This window comes from Gallinula chloropus (genome assembly GCF_964237585.1).
Source record: "Gallinula chloropus genome assembly, chromosome: 19".
NCBI lineage: Eukaryota > Metazoa > Chordata > Aves > Gruiformes > Rallidae > Gallinula > Gallinula chloropus.
The window spans coordinates 13,358,512-13,377,497 of NC_140104.1; the positions used below are offsets into that span (position 1 = coordinate 13,358,512).

Sequence of the window (18,986 nt, forward strand, 5' to 3'; positions counted from 1 at the left end):
CACAGTCAGTTTGCAGATGACACAAAATTGTGTGGAAGTGTGGATCTGCTAGAAGGAAGGAAAGCTCTGCAGAGTGATGTGGACAGGCTGGATTGATGGGCAGAGGACAGCTTTTTGGGGTTGACATGGCCAACTGCCAGGTCCTGGACTTTGGTCACAATAACCCCAGGCAATGCTACAGGCCTGGGACAGAGTGGCTGGAGATTTTCCTGGAAAAAAAGGATCTGGGGGTCTTAGACAGGCAGATGTACGTGAACCAGCACTGTGCCCAGGTGGCCAAGAAAGCCAACAGCATCCTGGGCTGTGTATGGAACAGTGTAACCAGCAGGAGCAGGGAAGTGATTGTTCCATTATACTCAGCTCTGGTGAGGCCGCCCCTCAAGTGCCGTGTCTGATTTTGGGCCACTTAACAAGAAGGACATTCAGATGCTGGAGCGTGTCCAGAGAACGACAACGACTCTGGAGATGAGTTTGGAGCACAAGTCCTCTCAAGATCAGCTGAGGGAAATGGGCCTTTTTAGTCTGAAGAAAGGGAGGTTGAGGGGAGACCTTACCGCTCTCTACAACTACCTGCAAGGAGGGTGCAGGGAGGTGGTATTCAGTTTCTTATCTCAGATAGACAGGGAGAGAATAAGATCAAATGGCTTCAAAATGCACCAGGGGAGATTTAGGTTCCATATCAGGAAGAATTTCTTTACTGAAACAGTAGTCAAGTGTTGGAACAGGCTGCCCAGGGAAGTGGTGGATTCACCATCCCTGGAGGTATTTAAAGGGCCTTTAGACATCGTGCTTGAGGACGTGGTCTAGAAGTGAACTGTGCAGGGTTAGGCTGTGGCTGTGGACTCGATGATCCTAAAGGTCTTTTCCAATCCCAGTGATTGGATGATTCTATGGTACAGAGGACACAGGAAATTCCTGTTCTGTCATGGTGGGAAAGCATTGCCATTTCAGACAATTAGTGGAGTGACTCAGCTGATGACAATGTGTTTGTAAATTTTTATAAATGGCAGGAGAAAAATAAATAAGGCAAAAAATGTGCACCTTTCATAGGAAACATGATGCAAAAGGAGCACAGCTCGTCGATACACACTGTCTGGGTAAAAAAAGTCAGATACATACAGCACTAGAAATGGGATGAACATGAAACATCTTATTACAGCTTAGACAACATAGAAGGAAAAAAAAAACCCTAATAAATACAGACTGGTCCTCACATGAGTTACATGGCCAGCGGTATGCAGAAGATGATGAGCAGTTTATTACTGCCTAGAAACACCCAGTCATCAGTTTCCAGAGGGCATCCTTGAGCTCCTGGTTCCGCATGCTGTAGATGAGGGGGTTCACTGCTGGTGGAACCACCGAGTAAAGAAATGCCAGTATTAAGTCCACAATAAGGGAGGACATGGAGGGGGGCTTCAGGTTGGCAAAAACAGAAGTGCTGAGAAACAGGGAGACCACGGCCAGGTGAGGGAGGCAGGTGGAAAAGGCTTTGTGCCGTCCCTGCTGCGAGGGGATCCTCAACACAGCCCTGAAGATCTGCACATAGGACACCACAATGAACACAAAACACCCAAAACCGAAACAGACACTGACCACAAGGACTCCAATTTCCCTGAGGTAGGCATCTGAGCAGGAGAGCTTGAGGATCTGGGGGATTTCACAGAAGAACTGGTCAACTGCATTGCCATGGCAGAGGGGAAGGGAAAATGTATTGGCTGTGTGCAGCACAGCACTGAGAAACCCACTGCCCCAGGCAGCTGCTGCCATGTGGACACAAGCTCTGCTGCCCAGGAGGGTCCCGTAGTGCAGGGGGAGGCAAATGGCAACATAGCGGTCATAGGCCATGACAGTGAGAATATAGTACTCTGTGAAGATCAAAAATACAAAGAAAAACACTTGAGCCACACATCCTGTGTAGGAAATGACCCTGGTGTCCCACAAGGAATTGGTCATGGATTTGGGAACAGTTGTAGTGATGCAGCCAAGGTCAAGTACAGAGAGGTTGAGGAGGAAGAAGTACATGGGGGTGTGGAGGTGGTGGTCACAGGCTATGGTGATGATGATGAGGCCATTGCCCAGGAGGGCAGCCAGGTAGATGCCTAGGAAGAGGCAGAAGTGCAAGAGCTGCAGCTCCTGTGTGTCTGCAAAGGGCAGGAGGAGGAAGTGGCTGATGGAGCTGTTGCTGTTGGACATCTGCTGCTGTCAGGTGTGGATACCTGTCCAAGGAGGAAAAAGGTAGTGAGAAGTTAGGGAGCGATTCTTTGAGGAAAAGAGTTTCCAATTCACATTGACTCTCTGTATTCAGGAGGACACTTGGCTGGCCCCTTTTGGGAGGTCTGCTTTTTGCTGGCTTGAGTGTGCCACTGCTGGGAGGAGGGTCAGCTGAGGGGTCTTGAGAACTCAGTCCTGCCTTGCAGCAGTAAGTGAATAGAAGGATGTTGTGATCTCAGACTAAATCCCCTGTGGATAGCAATGAGCTTTTAAGCACTGTCACTCCTGTTTCACCCAGGGAAGAGCAGAGCTTTGGAGCTTTGGTTTTCTCCTGACTGAGAGCTGAGGAATCCAGTCTTGCAGGGCAGAGCTCCAAAGCCCACCTGCAGTCTCATCCTACCCAAGAAGGATCTCAGCTACCTGCTCCCAGCCAGGGTCACCCAGGGCTCAGTGCAGTTGCCCACACACAGGTGATGAGTGGCATTGCCACGGCCTCTGTGCCGAGATTTCTCCTGCATGGGATTCCTCTCTGGGGCCCAAGAGTCCCTGGGAGAGCGGTGCCATTGTGGGAGGCAACTGAAGCCCAGCAGGAGCCCCCTGGAATTCCTACAGATGGGGGTTCTGAAGTGAGGGTCAGCTCAGTTCCAGCCCCACCAATGGATTTGCCCAGAGCCCCAGGAAATGGTGGGAGAAAGGCAACAAGAACAAGAGGAGAAACAGCGAGAAACATTCCCCATGCGGCTAGAAGGACAGGCACTCGGAGGTTTCTTCTCTCTGGGACAAGGACTCTGCACCATATTTCCATGTGTCACACTTTACAACCACCGCTTCTTTCCACATTACATATGCAGCCATGCCCAGGAGAAGACAGCTGTCCTGACCTGTCCTGACTCTCTGATGGGGCAGAAGGGCAGCCCTTCCAGGCAGCACTTTCAGGTCCTAGAGAGAACCTGTCCTCCTGACAGACCCCACACACTGTCCCATGTCCCAGCCTTAAGAGATCCCTCCAGGAACAGAACCTGGAGGTGCATTGCCCTGCACCCACAGACATACCAGGGAAATGCTGTGGGAATTTCTCCTACAGTGAGCTCTCAGCATCCATCAGCTCTCTCAGCCTCACAGGTCTCCCCTCGGTGCCTACAGGCAGTGTCCCCAGCCCTGTGCACTTGGCAGAAGAGCTGCTTCTGGGCAGAGCTGTCTCTCTGCAGCACTGCCGGGTTGCCATGAGCTCCCCCCATCGCAGGAGCCTGGCCAAGCTCAGCAGGAGAAGACCAGTTCTTCTAGGCTCCCTTCTGGTGCCTCAGATCTCATGGGAATCGTTCTATGATCTCATCCCTGACAATCTCAGGATCTCCCTGCCCAGGGCTGGGGTCAGCGCTTGGTATTTCTGCTTCATCAGACCAAGCCAGGGTGTCCTCAGCATCAGAGCTGCCTGCACTTTGCCTGGGTTTGTCCTCATGGCCTCCAGTTGTCTGCTCTAACGAGCCCATGGGGAGGCTTTGTCAGGAATGGCTCCCAGCGGGACCTGTTAATGCTTCAATGTACTTTGGGCATTACTCCTGACTTGGACTTCTTGAGAGGTTTCTTCACTCTCATCTTGGTATCTGAGGTCTGGGGATTCACAAGAAAAGGCACCATGGGGCTCATTAACATCCAGAAAGCCCTTACAAGCATGACTCTTTTTCATGAAAGAACTCAAAACTCCTACTGCTACTTGGATTTTAGTTGGGTCCTTACGTTTCAAAGGAATTTCCCATGGAAGACTTTTTTCAGCCATGGGTATTGTCAGCCATGGCTCATTTGATAGAAGAAGTGACAGCAGCATTCTGTGATGGATATCGGTCTCCTAAGGAGATCTGGACAGGCAGGAAAAGCAGTCTTTTGAGATCCAGCCCTGCATGGACAACCTTGCTCTTCCCAAGCCCAGCAGTTCCCTCACTGGCCTCCTGAGACTCCCAGCACTTTTCTTGGCATCATCTGTGCTCACAGGCACAGAGAGATTTCTCTGACAACAAACAGCAGTTCAACTTGACACAGTTTAATACCCATGAAATCTCTCTCCTCAGCTGCCTGCTACAGCCAAGCAGCGTGTGAAGGGGGTCAGCTTTCAGAGGAGATTCTCTCCCAGAACAGTTTTATTCAGATACATAGAAAAGTCAGTTATTGTTGCAGTCTGGCGTATCTGGGTGCTGTGAGAGGATGGGGGCTGCAGAGATGGCTCCTGCAAGAAGCAGCTAGAAGTTCTCTGCAGGCCCTGCAGAGCAAACATTGGTTGATCCAAGGGCAGAGTCACTGCTGACCAAGGCCAAGCCCATCAGTGATGGTCACAGCATTTCTGGGAATCACATTTAGGAAAACATAAACGCAAGCAGCTGCCTTTTTCCACCAGAGAAGGGAGTGAGAAAATGCAACGAGCTGTGCAGACAAGGCCGGGAAGAGGGGGGAGGATGCGCCCAATGTGCCAGAGTGAAAGATGCCCCTGCAGCCTGGGGAGAAACCCATGGTGGAGCGGGTGTCCCACTGCAGCCCATGGAAATAGCCCAGACCCCACCTGCAGCCTGTGGAGAGGCTCCATGTTGAATGGAGCAGGTCGAGACATACAGGAGATGCTGTGACCCGTGTTGGACCCAGCCCCTGCCAGCACTGGCAGCCCACAGAGAGAGACAGAGACACAGAGATGAGCAAGGGAGAGATTTGCACCAGACCAGTTTTGCTGGGGGGAGGCTGGTGACCCCATGGAGGACTGGGACTGAGAGACACTGTGACTGATGACTGCACCCATAGCAGTGACCCACGGTGGGGCAGCTGGGGAAGAGCTGAAGCCCTGTGGGAAAGGACTCACGTTGGAGAAGGTCGTGGAGGACTGTCTGCCGTGGCTGGGACCCCACGGTGCAGCAGGGGGAGGGTGTGAGGAATGAATGACTCCCCCGCCCCGGCCAAGAAGGAAACCAACTTGCAAGGGACTGACCGAAGCCCCATCTCCCAGTCCCTGCCCTTCCCGTGCCACAATGGAGGGGAAGAAGGGAGCAAAATCCTGACTACACTGAAGTCTGCAAGAAGGGAGGGGTGGGGGGAAGGTGCTTTAAGATCTGGTCCCGTTGTTTTAAGATCTGGTCACGCTTCTCATTATCCAACTCTGGTGTCACTGGGTGTACAGCGCAGTTTAATAAACTACAGAGTTTTCTGTCCTTCACTCTGTTGAGTGTGTTTTGCCCATGTCGTTCATTACAGGTTGATCTCTCCCTGTCCTTGGCTCCTAAGCCTCTTGATATCTATTTTCTCCCCTGTCCAAATAAAAAGGGGACCAACTTTGGTGGGTTTCTGGCCTCCAGCCAGGCCTAAACCACCACACCCACACAAGCCACATGCCTTCTCTCAGCATCAAAGCTAATCCAGCACGAATGAAACCACAACGTCATGCACAAGTAAGGTGCACACTCCTGGCCTGTCCACCACTCAGGCAAAGGTGATCTCACAGCATCTACCACTGACATGTCCCCATTCCTGGCTTGTCAGGTATTTTGGCACCACTGACATCACAAAGACATTCCTAAGATATCTGTCAGTTCCTGGCCAATCATACGTCCAGCTACCAGTAGCCTCAGAAGGACCTATCCTGTCCATAAGCCTGGTCCTAGACTCAGGCTAGAGATATTTCCTCAGAACCCACACAGCCTATTGGTCTCCCAGCCTATCAACTATTCAGGGAGTAATGATACGCTCTACACAAGTTTTGGGCTTTGTCTGACCTACAGGCTACTTGGGAACCACGGACATCACAACACAGACCATCTGCCTTCTCTCGTCCTGTCAACTGTTCTGGAATCAGTGACCTCACAACAACCTCCCCTCTCCCCTTAGCCTGCTCCAGGTCTGTCAGTATGATCTCACAAGCACGTATTCCCCTATTGGCCAAGGACACATTGTTGAGATATTCAGTTCCCAGTGACCTCACAAGCATCTACCAAATCCATGAGGCTACTCTCCACATTCTTGAAGTACTCCATCCTCAGACATCTCAGGGCTCGTTCTGCAGCCTGTTTAAGTGGGGGACCCAGATGGCTTTATCTTTGTTTTTCTTTTCACTTTTAAACATTAAAACTTATTAAAGCAGGTTTGATCCATTGCATACCTAAGTGTCCTGGTTTCAGCTCGGATGGAATTAATTTCTTTTCTTATAGTGGATGTAACGCCGTGTTTAGGAAGTAGGATGAGAGCAGTGCTGAGAGCACCCTGATGTTTCCAGTTGTTGCCAAGTAATCAAGGACTTTTCATTTATTCATATTTCCCTACTAATGAGAAAGGAGGGGACGCAGCCAGGACAGGTGACCCGAACTGGCCAAAGGGGGTATTCCATACCCATTCTGTCATGCTCAGCATAAAAGCAGGGGCTGGTTGGAGGAAGCAGCTCCAGGACGTGCAGTTTTCAGGACGGTCCAGTTTTCGGGATGGCTCTGGGCTGCACAGTCTGAGTTGCGGGTTTGGTGAGAAACTGCATTGTGTGTCACCAGTTTCATAGATTTTGCTACAAAGTCCTGTTACTATTGTTACATCTCTTTCTGCTATTCTAGTAAACTATCCTTACCCCAACCCGTGGGGTTTTGTTTCCTTGGTTTTGGGGCTTTTTTCACTTTCCCTTCCCCCTCCCTCCCCCCCCACACTCCCTTTTAAAGAACAAGCGACTTTGTGGTGCTCGGCTCTCAGCTGGGGCAAAACCACATCTACTAAAATCCAAAACAAATCTGCCGCGACGGAGAGAGACGGGACACAGCTTGATGCAAGGAAGAGTCGAATTATTGCAAAGAACCATTCCTTTTTATATGCTCTGCAGACGGCTGCTTTCTTTCAAACATACCCTGTTCCTGGGCTACATCTGATTGGTCAACGTTTTGCTGTCACAGCAGCATCTCTATCTTATCATGCTAATAGAACTTCTCAAACCTCGTCAGACAGCAGCTACACCTTAACAATAGATGACACTTTTTCCTGGAGCCTGTCCCAGCAGGGGGCCGGCAACGATGCTGACACCTTGTTTAGTTTCCTCGAGGTTCATGGCCTAAAGGCTCCATCCCGTTATCTGTTAACCTGGTAGTGCTTGAGGATTTGTTTCTCAAGGTGCAGGCCACACCTCACAATCCTTTTCCCTCACAATCCCTTTACCTCCCAATCCTATTACCTCAAAATCCCCTTACCTCACAATCCCCTTACCTCACAATGCCCTTACCTCACAATACCCTTACCTCATAATCCCTTTACCCCACAATCCCATTACCTCAAAATCCCCTTACTCCACAATCCCCTTACCTCATAATCCCTTTACCTCATAATACCTTTACCTCACAATCCATTTACCTCACAATCCCATTACCTCAAAATCCCCTTACCTCACAATCCCCTTACCTCACAATGCCCTTACCTCACAATGCCCTTACCTCACAACCCCTTTACCTCAAAATCCCCTTACCTCACAATCCCCTTACCTCACAATCCCTTTACATCACAATCCATTTTCTCACAATGCCCTTACCTCACAACCCCTTTACCACAAAATCCCCTTACCTCACAATCCCTTTACCTCACAATCCCCTTACCTCACAATCCCCTTACCTCACAATCCATTTACCTCACAATCCCCTTACCTCACAATCCCCTTACCTCAAAATCCCCTTACCTCACAATCCCCTTACCTCACAATCCCCTTACCTCACAATCCATTTACCTCACAATCCCCTTACCTCACAATCCCCTTACCTCAAAATCCCCTTACCTCACAATCCCCTTACCTCACCATCCTGTTACCTCACAATCCCTTTACCTCACAATCCCCTTAATTTACAATCCCCTTGCCTCACAATCCCCTTACCTTACAATCCCTTTACCTCACAATCCCTTTACGTCACAATCTCTCTGTCAATCAATTCTGTGACTTCATGATCCACTTAGATCTGTTAGAAATGACAAAGGTCCTAAAAACAGGACTTAAGGTAGACGCATTAGTGGAGCAGTAATTTATTATACGTTCTTGCAAGAGCGGGTGACCCAACAAAGTAGGCACACTTTTGGTCAGAGCTTGCAGCCTTTTTATACCACACATCTATACATATTCATCACCTCTCCCGCTTCGTATTAAGATGAGTTCCAAGAGGTGGTTTCCATAAACTCCTCCCAATTGCATCTACGCATTGTCCTGTGGTAGTGGTCGTCGGGGGTCTCAGCGATGAAGGTTCGGAGTCTTCCTCAGGTTGAACCTTTCACCTGCTTCCTCGGTTTAACTATGGATTTTACAGGTTCAACCAAGGCGCCGCATCCACAGCAGTGCACAATATAATACACATGGCATGTCTGGGACATTCCCACTTCCATTGGTGAAGAAAAGTAAAATGTATGAGTCCTTTTGTCTGGGACAACTGCTTACTGGGAAGTAGTTGTCTTTATCTTAACTTTCCCAGCAACTGACATGGCCCTGGGTTGAAGGAAGTCAAAGCTCCGTACAGGTTTCAGATTGCGCATGTTAATTTTGTAGCTCCTGAAAAGGCAATTCCACTCCTGGTCAAAATGACCCCACATCATTTTGCCTGTTTTGCCTGTTTGCCTTGATGTGGTAATTTGTACCCCATGTCAACCAACATGGTCAAAGCCTGTTCCTTGAGCCTGATTTCCTTCAGTTCCAGCCCCATGTCCTTAGTCACGATTTAACCCCTTATCTCATTGTCCAGGATCATCTGTATCTTTTAGCAGAGCTATGTACTCAAATTGAACCCTAATTTGAGAACAGTATTCCCCCTTATTTTATGTGCTATCCTAAATTCCCTACACAGGATTTCTAATGAGGCAGCCTGAGTCCTTTAAGTCAGTAAAGAATACAATAACATTTTTTCATTTGCAAAAGTAAAATTTCTTAGCACTTTCCACAGCTCACAATCATCATACCTCACAATCCCTTTAGCTCCTAATCCCCTTACCTCACAATCCCCTTAACTCACAATCCCCTTACCTCACACTATGTCTGTCAATCAATTCTGTGACTTCATAATCCCCTTAACTCATAATCATCATACCTCACAATACCTTTACCTCCTAATCCCCTTACCTCACAATCCCCTTACCTCACAATCCCCTTACCTCACACTATGTCTGTCAATCAATTCTGTGACTTCATAATCCCCTTAACTCATAATCATCATACCTCACAATACCTTTACCTCACAATCCTCTTAACTCTCAATCCCCTTAACTCAAAATCCCTTTACCTCACAATGCCTTTACCTCACAATCCCCTTTACATGTCAATCCCTTTACCTCATAATCCCTTTACCTCACAATCCCTTTACCTCACAATCCCATTACCTCAAAATCCCCTTACCTCACAATCCCTTTACCTCACAATCCCTATACCTCTCTATCCATTTACCTCCCATTCCCTTTACCACACAATCCCCTTACCTCACAATCCCCTTATCTCACAATCCCCTTATTTCACAATCCCTTTACATCACAATTTCTTTACCTCAGAATCACCTTACCTCAAAATCCCCTTACCTCACAATCCCCTTACCTCATGATCCCTTTATCTCACAATCCCCATATCTCACAATCCCCTTACCTCACAATCCATTTACATCACAATCCCCTTACATCACAATCCCTTTACCTCAAAATCCCCTTACCTGAAAATCCCATTACCTCACAATGCGTTTACCTCACAATCCCCTTACCTCATAATCCCCTTACTTCACAATCCCCTTATCTCACAATCCCCTTACTTCACAATCCCCTTACCTCACACTCTATCTGTCAATCAATTCTGTGATTCATAATTCCCTTAACTCACAATCATCATACCTCACAATCCCTTTCCCTCACAATCCCCTAAACTCTCAATCCCCTCACCTCACAATCGCTTTACCTCACAATCCCCTTACCTCAATATCCCCTTACTTCAAAATCCCTTTACCTCACAATCCCTTTACATCACAATCCCCTTCCCTCACAATCTCTCTGTAAATCAATTCTGTGACTTCATAATCCCCTGAAATCTCAATCATCATACCTCACAATCCCTTTACCTCACAATCCCCTTACCTCACACTCTATGTGTCAATCAATTCTGTGACTTCATAATCCCCTTTAATTTACAGTCATCATATCTCACAATCCTCTCACCTCACAATATCTTTACTTCACAACCCCCTTACCTCACAATCCCCTTGCCTCACAATCGCTTTACCTCACAATCCATTTACCTCACAAACCCCTTACCTCATAATCTATCAGTCAATCTCATTACCTTTCATCTGTCAGTCCATGTTCTTACCTTACAATCTATCATTGCCTTACCTCACAATATCCTTACCTCACAGTCCCCTTATGTCACAATCTCTCTATCAATATCCTTCCCTCACAATCTGTTTATCAGTCAATCCCCTTACCTCACAATCTATCAGTCAATCTCATACCTCACATCTATCTATCAGTCCATGTTCTTACCTCACAATCTATAGATCTGTCTATCGTCTTACCTCACGATCTGTGTATCAACCAATCTCTTTACCTCACATCTATCTATCAGTCAGTCCCCTTAGCTCACCCTTCAATGTATCAGTCAATCCCCTTGCCTCACAATCTATCTACTAGTCACAGAGTCACAGAATTGTAGGGGTTGGAAGGGACCTCACGAGATCATCAGGTCCAACCCCCTGTCAAAATAGCTTCTCTAGGACAGGTGGCACAGGTCAGTGTCCAGAGGGGTCTTGAATATCTCCAGAGAGGGACACTTCACAGCCCCCCTGGGAAGCCTGTCCCGGGCTCTGTCACCCTCACTGTGAAAAAGTCTTTCCACATGTTGGCGCGGAACTTCCTGTGCTCCAACTTGCAGCCATTGCCCCTTGTCCTGTCTCCACAGACCATTGAAAAGAGGCTGGCAATTTTCCCCTGTGTCCTACACTTCAGATACTTATAAACATTGATAAGATCCCCTCTTAACCTTCTTTTCTCAAGGCTGAATACCCCCGGGTGACTCAGCCTTTCCTCACAGGGGAGATGCTCCAGGCCTTTAATTGCCTTTGTAGCCTCCGCTCAAATCTCTCCAGGAGATCCCTGGCTTTTTTGTCCTGGGGAGCCCAGAACTGGACACAACACTCCAGGTGGGGCCTGACCAGGGCAGAGTAGAGGGGGAGGATCACCTCCTTTGACCTGCTGGCCACTCTCTTTTTTATGTCCCCCAGGATCCCATTGTCGCTCTTAGACACCAGGGCACACTGCTGGCTCATGGCCAACCTGTCACCCACCAGCACCCCCAGGTCCTTCTCCACAGAGCTGTTCTCCAATGGGTCATCCCCCAGCCTGTACTGATTCCAGTGGTTATTCCTTCCCAGGTGATGATGTCAGGCAGTGTTAAGAACGATCCCTTGGTAGGGACAAAAATGAATCCCAAGTGTACTGGGGCTGCTACTGGGCTACCTGGGATGGTTTCAGGACAGGAACATACTTCTGCCCACAGTCCTCTTGCTTGGGAGCTACTGCTGGACCTTTATCAGTTTGAAATATGGACACTGTTAACACACGGAATGACATAGGCATCGTTAGTACCATTCCCTTGCCAAGGAAAGCCCTGAGCTCAGAGGTTACTGAGGCTGCTAGTGGCTTCCTTGGGAGGTTTCAGGCCAGAAACATCGTTCAGCACTTAAACCTGTTGTTTTGGAGCTGTACATGGGCATTTAGCAGTTTCTAAGGTGGACACTGGTAGAGTCTGAAAATGACGTCAGGAGCTATTAGGATCATTCCATTGGGTAGGAATCACAGAATTAGAGAATCACAGAATGTTAGGAGTTGTCAGGGACCTCAAAAGATCATCTAGTCCAAACTCCCCTGCCAGAGCAGGATCACCCAGATTAAATCACACAGGAACATGTGAAGGACACTCCACAACCACTCTGGGCAGTCTGTCCAAGGGATCTATCAACTTTACAGGGAAATTCTCCTTATATTCACATGGAACTTCCTCTGCTCCATCTGGCACCCATTGTCCCTTGTCCTATCGCTGGCCATCACTGAGAAGAGCCTGGCTCCATTGTTGGTAGATAGGGCTTTGCGGTCGGAAGATGTCGCACTCTATGGAAAGGTAGGACCCCTCCCCTCCACAGGTAAACCAATAGCAAGTAGCCGGTAAGGTGAGAGGATGGGAGTGGCATCACAGCCCTGGGGTATAAAGCCCCGTGCCCCTCGCTAATAAACGCCATTTGCTGTCCACCACATTGGTGTCTGTGAGCTGATGGACCGTGTTGCCAGAGTGTGGCGCCGTTGCTGTTCCTGAACCAGGTCGCCGCGCCTAACAAAGGCAACAAATGGTGCCGGAAACCCGGGAAACTCGCCTGGATTCGGGTGAACGGTGGCCGGATCGGTGGGACCAGCCTGGCTGAGGGGACGCCCTCGGACCCACTAGGAGGATGGAAGCCCTTGTGAAGGTCGTATTGGGATTGTGTACGCAGTGGGGTATTGAGTGTAAGGCTAAAGATTTTACTCTCGTCGTTGCGAGACTTTTAGAAATCGGGGTCATTGACCAGCTGGTTGATATTCTCCATCCTAAGGTGTGGGGGAAGTGTACTAATGCTTTGGCTGAGGAAACTATGTCCTCAGGTAGTGGGAAAAATCTGAAATCGTGGGGGAGAATCGTACAGGCCCTCCGGAAGGCTATACAAGAGCAGGACACTTGGAGGGCGGCTACACAAACTTTGCAGCCCCCAGATAGTGATAAGCCTGCTGAGCCCAAAGATCAAAAGGGCGATAAGCCTCCTCCATCCCTGACCCCCAATCCGCTTATGGAGGGGCAGGAGCGAGCAAAATCGCTTACGAAGGGGCAGGAGTGAGCAAAATCTCTCTGGGGCGGGCTAGCCGAGGAGGCCAGGGCTGCCGCTAAAAGATCAGAATCTCAGGAAAAATGGCCGCCACCACGTGCTCCCCAAGAAGGCGCCGGCGGAGAAGAAGGGCGGAACAAAAATACTTTCAGCGCGAAAAGGGAGGAAATTCCAGAGCTGGTGAGCTCCCATGAAAGGGAAGGGGAGGAGAAGGGCGGTAGAAATAGGGAAGGAAGGGACAAGAGCGTGAGTGTCAGGCGAAGAGCCAATCAGAACCCGCCGAGGAGAAGGGGTGGGTCTAGGGGGCGGGAACAAAGACCCACCCACAAAGCTGGTGGGCGGGGTCAGAGCCCTACAAAAAGGAGGGGAAAACAGGAAGTGGCCGGTCAGTGGAGTTCCGGCTCCGAGTTGGATACTAGTCAGGGCGAGCGGCTCGTAACCGATTCCAGCTCAGAAGAGGAGGAGGAAATCAGAATAGGCAAAATCAAAAGCAAAAATATTCCCATCCATATTAATAAAGAATCATTAGGGGAAAACATGCCTCTTACGGATTGCAAAAAGATACAAATTGTGTGTGCCGACTGGGCACCATCAGCCGCGTCAGTGTTCCCGGTCCGGGTGATGCCCGGGAGACAGAGGGCTCACTCGCCAATAAACCCTAAGGATATACAAGCGATCATTACATCAATTGCGGATAAGGGGCTTAATTCAGCCATGATCTCCACTCTCATAGATGGGTTTTTGGAGGAGACGACCTACTTCCCTTTGATATAAAACAAACTTGTAGACTGATTTTTGACGGGGCAGGAATGATCGTTTTTAAACAAGAATGGGAGGAGAACTGTGCAAGGCTACTGGCCCAAGCAGTTGGGGACGATCATGTTCTGCATAACTCTAGCCTGCAGCGGCTGATGGGTACAGATCCAGCAATGCTTACCCCTCAGGAACAAGCACAGGGCCTACGAGACCCTGAGGTCGCGGCAACAACTCGCATGGCCAGAGAAGCTATTAGCGCAGTCTCTAGAACCATCGCTAGGCCATCACCATGGGCCACAATAAAGCAGAGCGAAAGCGAAAGCTTCACACAATTTGTGGATCGCCTCCAAGCAGCAGTAGACTCGTCAGCGCTGCCTCCACAAGCAAAAGGCCCGGTCGTAGCAGAATGCTTACGTCAGCAGTGTAATTCGGCAACCAAAGAAATTCTCCGATAACTACCAGCAGGGTCAAATATTGCAGACATGATTAAGCACGTCTCAAGGGAAGAACATTTAGTTCCAACCCAGGCAGCTGTTCACGCCCTAGTAGCCAATGCAGTGGTGTGTTTTAAATGGGGTCAGATTGGACACATTGGGAGAAATTGCCCTCAGTCTGGAAATCCGCCAATAGTGCTCACCCCACGCCAAACTTGGCCCAAGGGACTGTGTTGGGCTTGAGGGAGGAGGGGACATTTTGCCAAGGATTGCAGGGGTAACAATCAGGGAAACTTCAAAGGGAGGGGACTTTCGGGCCACACCCAGTTCTCTCCCGAGTGGGATACGCGGCGGCCCAATTATATCAGCCAAAAATGGGGCAAGGCGATTCTGAACTTGTTGCCCCCTCAAGAAGCTACCAATTATATAGTCCAACCAACATTGCAGGCAGACATACCTTTGCCTCAGGGACAGCAGGGAATACCCTCTGGGGTCGGGACCCCAGGGTGGCCCTGGCCATAAAATGTGATGACCCGCCAGAGGTGTGGGGAGTTTGCTCCCTTTACAACACTTTAGATGACACCACCATCAGTGTTCCCTTTTTAATTGATACCGGAGCAGACGTCACAGTCATCCCCGAAATGAACTGGCCCCCACACTGGAAATTGGAAAATGCCCCCATGGTGGGAGGAGTTGGGGGATTAACTAAAGCCAGAAAGAGCACTCAATTGATAGCAATCACACTCCATACTGAAAAGGGACCAGAAAAAAACATCACCCTCTTTCCATATGTCATGTCAGGAGTCCCACCCTTGTTGGGAAGGGACGCTTTAGCACTATTGAAAGTCAGGGTAAGAAATTTACAGTAAGGGCCACTGCAGTATACCCACTCTCACGAATTAAGCTAACCTGGAAATCATCTGACCCATTGTGGGTCAAGCAGTGGCCCCTGCCAAACCCTCGAATGGATGTGCTTCTCGAGCTAGTCGACCGTGAGCTACAACGAGGTCACATAGAACCATCTACTAGCCCATGGAACACTCCAGGTTTTGTAATACCCAAAAGAACCGGTGAGGGGTTTCGCCTCCTACATGACTTGCGGGAAGTAAATAAGAGAATTCAACCCATGGGTCCTGTCCAAACACTGCTGCCCATGAACTCTGTGGTACTGAATGGGCAACCTTGTGCCATCCTTGACATTAAAGACTGTTTCTTCTCCATCCCTCTACATGAGGAGGACAAGGAGCGGTTTGCTTTTTCTGTTGTATTCCCAAACAGCCAACGCCCAACCTGCGCTTCCAGTGGAAGGTGCTGCCTCAAGGAATGATCAACTCGCCCACTATCTGCCAGATCACGGTGGATCGAGCACTGGTACCGGTCAGACACAGTGACCCAACTGCGACCATCATTCAGTACATGGACGACATCTTGATGGCTGCACCAACAGGAAGTCAGCTAGACCAGTTAGTCACAATGGTCTCAGAGACTGTGAAATTGAATGGGTTCGAAATTGCGAGTGCAAAAATCAAAAAGGGGCCATGTGTAAGTTTCCTGGGAGTGGGGATAACAAGTTCCTATGTAACCCCACCTGTAATAAAAATCTGCCGAAACATTAAAACGCTCCATGATATGCAGCAGTTGGTGGGATCCTTGCAATGGCTCCGTAACATTGTCCTAATCCCTCCAGAAATCATGACCCCCCTGTACGATCTCTTAAAGGGAAAAAACCCATGGGAGCAAAAATCTTTTTCAGCAGAGGCAAGGAACTCTCTCGATTTTATTGAGCAACAGATATCATCAGGCACGCTCACCAGATGGAACCTGGATGTATCACTTGATTTGTATGTACACTTCACAGAGGGAGGGGGTGTAGGGGCACTAGCCCAAGGCCCCCCTGAAAAAGCTCAACCGATACAGTGGGTAGTCCTGGGGAAGTCGTTGCGTGCATTCTCACCAGGAGTTGAGTTCCTCGGTAACCTCATCATGAAAGGTAGAAAACTTGCCCTGAGACACCTGGGCATTGAACCAGCCAAGATATACCTACCCTTCCGCAAACAGCTCCCAGCACAATCAGTGGCAATGTCAGAGTACCTGGCCATATCCTTGGCCAGATTTGGCGGGGAAATTGGGTACGCTACAAAGCCCCCGTGGACTCAGATGCTGGCGGTTATCGACATCGACCATCCACAAAAGGTCTTGGACCGACTCCAACAGGGACCAACGGTCTTCACAGATGCATCCTCAGCAACCTCAACAGCGGCTGCAGTATGGCAAGCAGAAGAAGAATGGCACTGTGTTGAAATGACTGACTGTGCCGCAACAGAGAGACGGGACACCGCTTAATGTAAGCAAGTGATCAGTTTGTTACACACACACAGCAGTTTATATACTTTCTAGATGCGTTTAAGCTTAGTGAGTTCTGCATTGATTGGCTAACACAGAATCAACAAAAGGCTTTTCACAGGTTACTGATGTCGTCTGGGTTAGAGGTTATCTTCAGACTGCAGCTGCAGTTACACTGTCAGCACAATGGAATGTCTCTCGCCTCCCAAGGTTTCAAGACGTTCCGACCTTCATGTCTCCCACGGCTTTCGCCCAATCAAGGCTATCAGATCTTGGTCGCTTGCTACACTGTGTAGTTCCGCAGCTGCAGAATCCTCCCTTACTTTTCCCACATCTCCCCCGTTCTGTTGAACAATAAGAACCTTGTGAATATAGTTAGAAATCATTGTCTGTACGCACTGTAAAAAACACGGCAAACATATTAAAAACAACAAAATAACAAGCACTACATATAGCATTGTTTTGATTAAGCTTTTTATCCACCCTGTGAGACCCCAGCTAGAAAATAGCTGGTCTAGCCAGTCCCATCTATCATCTTCTCGGAGGTTCATAACTCCGTTTTTAAGTTGTTGTATGCTGGCGTGTATTGATTCCGAGTGGTCTGAAAGATTCATGCAACACATGCCTTCAAAATCCTCACAGCCATGTCCTTGAGCTAAAAGCAAAAAATCTATAGCGGCACGATTTTGTAAAGTAGCATGTCGTACACTATCTACATCAAGCAAAAGACCAGAAAGCGCTTTACTAGTAGCATTGGTCTGCTTTGCTAGCCAGCATCCCAGTTTGTCCAAGGTGCCTAGTGCCTTTGCAGACGCGACACCAGGGGCAAGGAATGAGGCCGTAAAGCGTTGTCCAAAGTTCCAAAAATCTACTCTATCATCACACTCAGAAGTAAATGCATGCGTAGCTCGTTGTTTCCTAAAGTGAGTTCTGCGCATTTGTAAAATGCTAGATGTGTTGGGGGTAAGGAGTGAAAGACGTCCCAAACTACAAGGACCTCCTTTAATGTGTGAGGGTATGCTTGGCCAGGCCTGGTCCCCACAGATAAAGAATATGCCAGGTGGCAATGCTACAGGCACATTTGCAGACCGTGATATGATGCGTGATGTATAATTACACCAAGCTGTTTCATTACGAAATATGGAATGCACAGGGGATACTTCCCATACCCGCGATTGATTCTTTCCTGTATAATTGAACTTAACACAAAAATCCATTTTTACCGATCCTAATAGTTCAATCTCTTGGGGTTCTAAGCTAAGTTGTGGCCTATAGTGTGTCCACCCATCCCAATTGTCTGTGGGATTAGTCATCAGGGATCGATGGACTGGATCGCACAATCTTGTCCAATTATCAAGTGGCAATCCTACCAGACAGGTAGAGAAAGGATTCTCTGGGGAGGCAGTGGCCAGACAAAGAGTATCTTGATCTGTTAGGTTGGCCAGTGTAACCCATATGTTAACCTTAGGGAAAAATGAAGGAAAAGGATTTGCTTTCACCGCGGCCCCAAACAAGAACAAAAAGAGTATCATGATAGTAGTCTTCAGGTAGGTGGCGGAACATCCGCGTCCGGCTCTTCAGCTGGGGTCGTCGTCAGTGGTTCTCTAAAGGGTTTAACGTTCCTCGCTGGGATCCACCGCGGACCACGTTCTGTGGAAACACAAGCATAACCCCTTCCCCAAGTGACAAGCGGATAAGGGCCTAAAATTTGTCCTGTTTCTAGGTCTCTTATCAAAACTGGTGCCTTTTTTGATTCTGTGAATTCTTGGCTCATATTAAAATGTCTAACAATAGGGGGATTTTGGTCCATCAAGGAACAATTTAAAAAATTAAAAACATATAATGCTTTCTGTAATCTTTCTCCTGGGGTTGCCTGCCTCATTCCCCCTTTTTGTTTTTGTAAAATATTTTTTAAAGACTGGTGGGAGCGCTCAATAAGGGATTGACCGGTAGGGGAATGAGGTATTCCTGTAATGTGTGTAATGCCCCAGGTATTGAAAAAGGTTTTTAGGGTAGCAGAAATATATGCAGGTCCATTGTCTGTTTTTATCTTTTGGGGTATGCCTAAAGTGGCAAAGGCTTGTAAAAAGTGGCGTTTAGCATCACGAGCCTTCTCTCCCATATGACAGGATGCATATAAGGCTCCTGAAAAGGTGTCTATTGAGACATGTATATATTTCTGTTTTCCAAATTCTGGATAGTGTGTGACATCAGTTTGCCATAACTGTAAGGCTTGCAGTCCTCGGGGGTTAATTCCACCCGCGACTGATGGGAAAGATACTCGTTGGCAATCAGGACATGTGGCGATAATTTCTGTAGCCTGTTGTGTGGTGAGGTTGAAGGAGCGTTTTAATGCTCCAGCATTCTGGTGGAAAAAGGAATGGCTAAG

The 18,986-nt window shown here is 48.5% G+C and overlaps 1 protein-coding gene across 1 annotated transcript; it reads right to left on the reverse strand.

The window, feature by feature from the left end:
• Positions 1-1,266: 1,266 nt before the first annotated feature.
• On the reverse strand, positions 1,267-2,193 carry LOC311199118 (olfactory receptor 14C36-like; the record flags this gene model as incomplete). Its single annotated transcript, XM_084273161.1, has 1 exon — positions 1,267-2,193. The coding sequence occupies one exon, from the start codon at positions 2,191-2,193 to the stop codon at positions 1,267-1,269; it is 927 nt and encodes a 308-aa protein (XP_084129287.1).
• Positions 2,194-18,986: the final 16,793 nt, after the last annotated feature.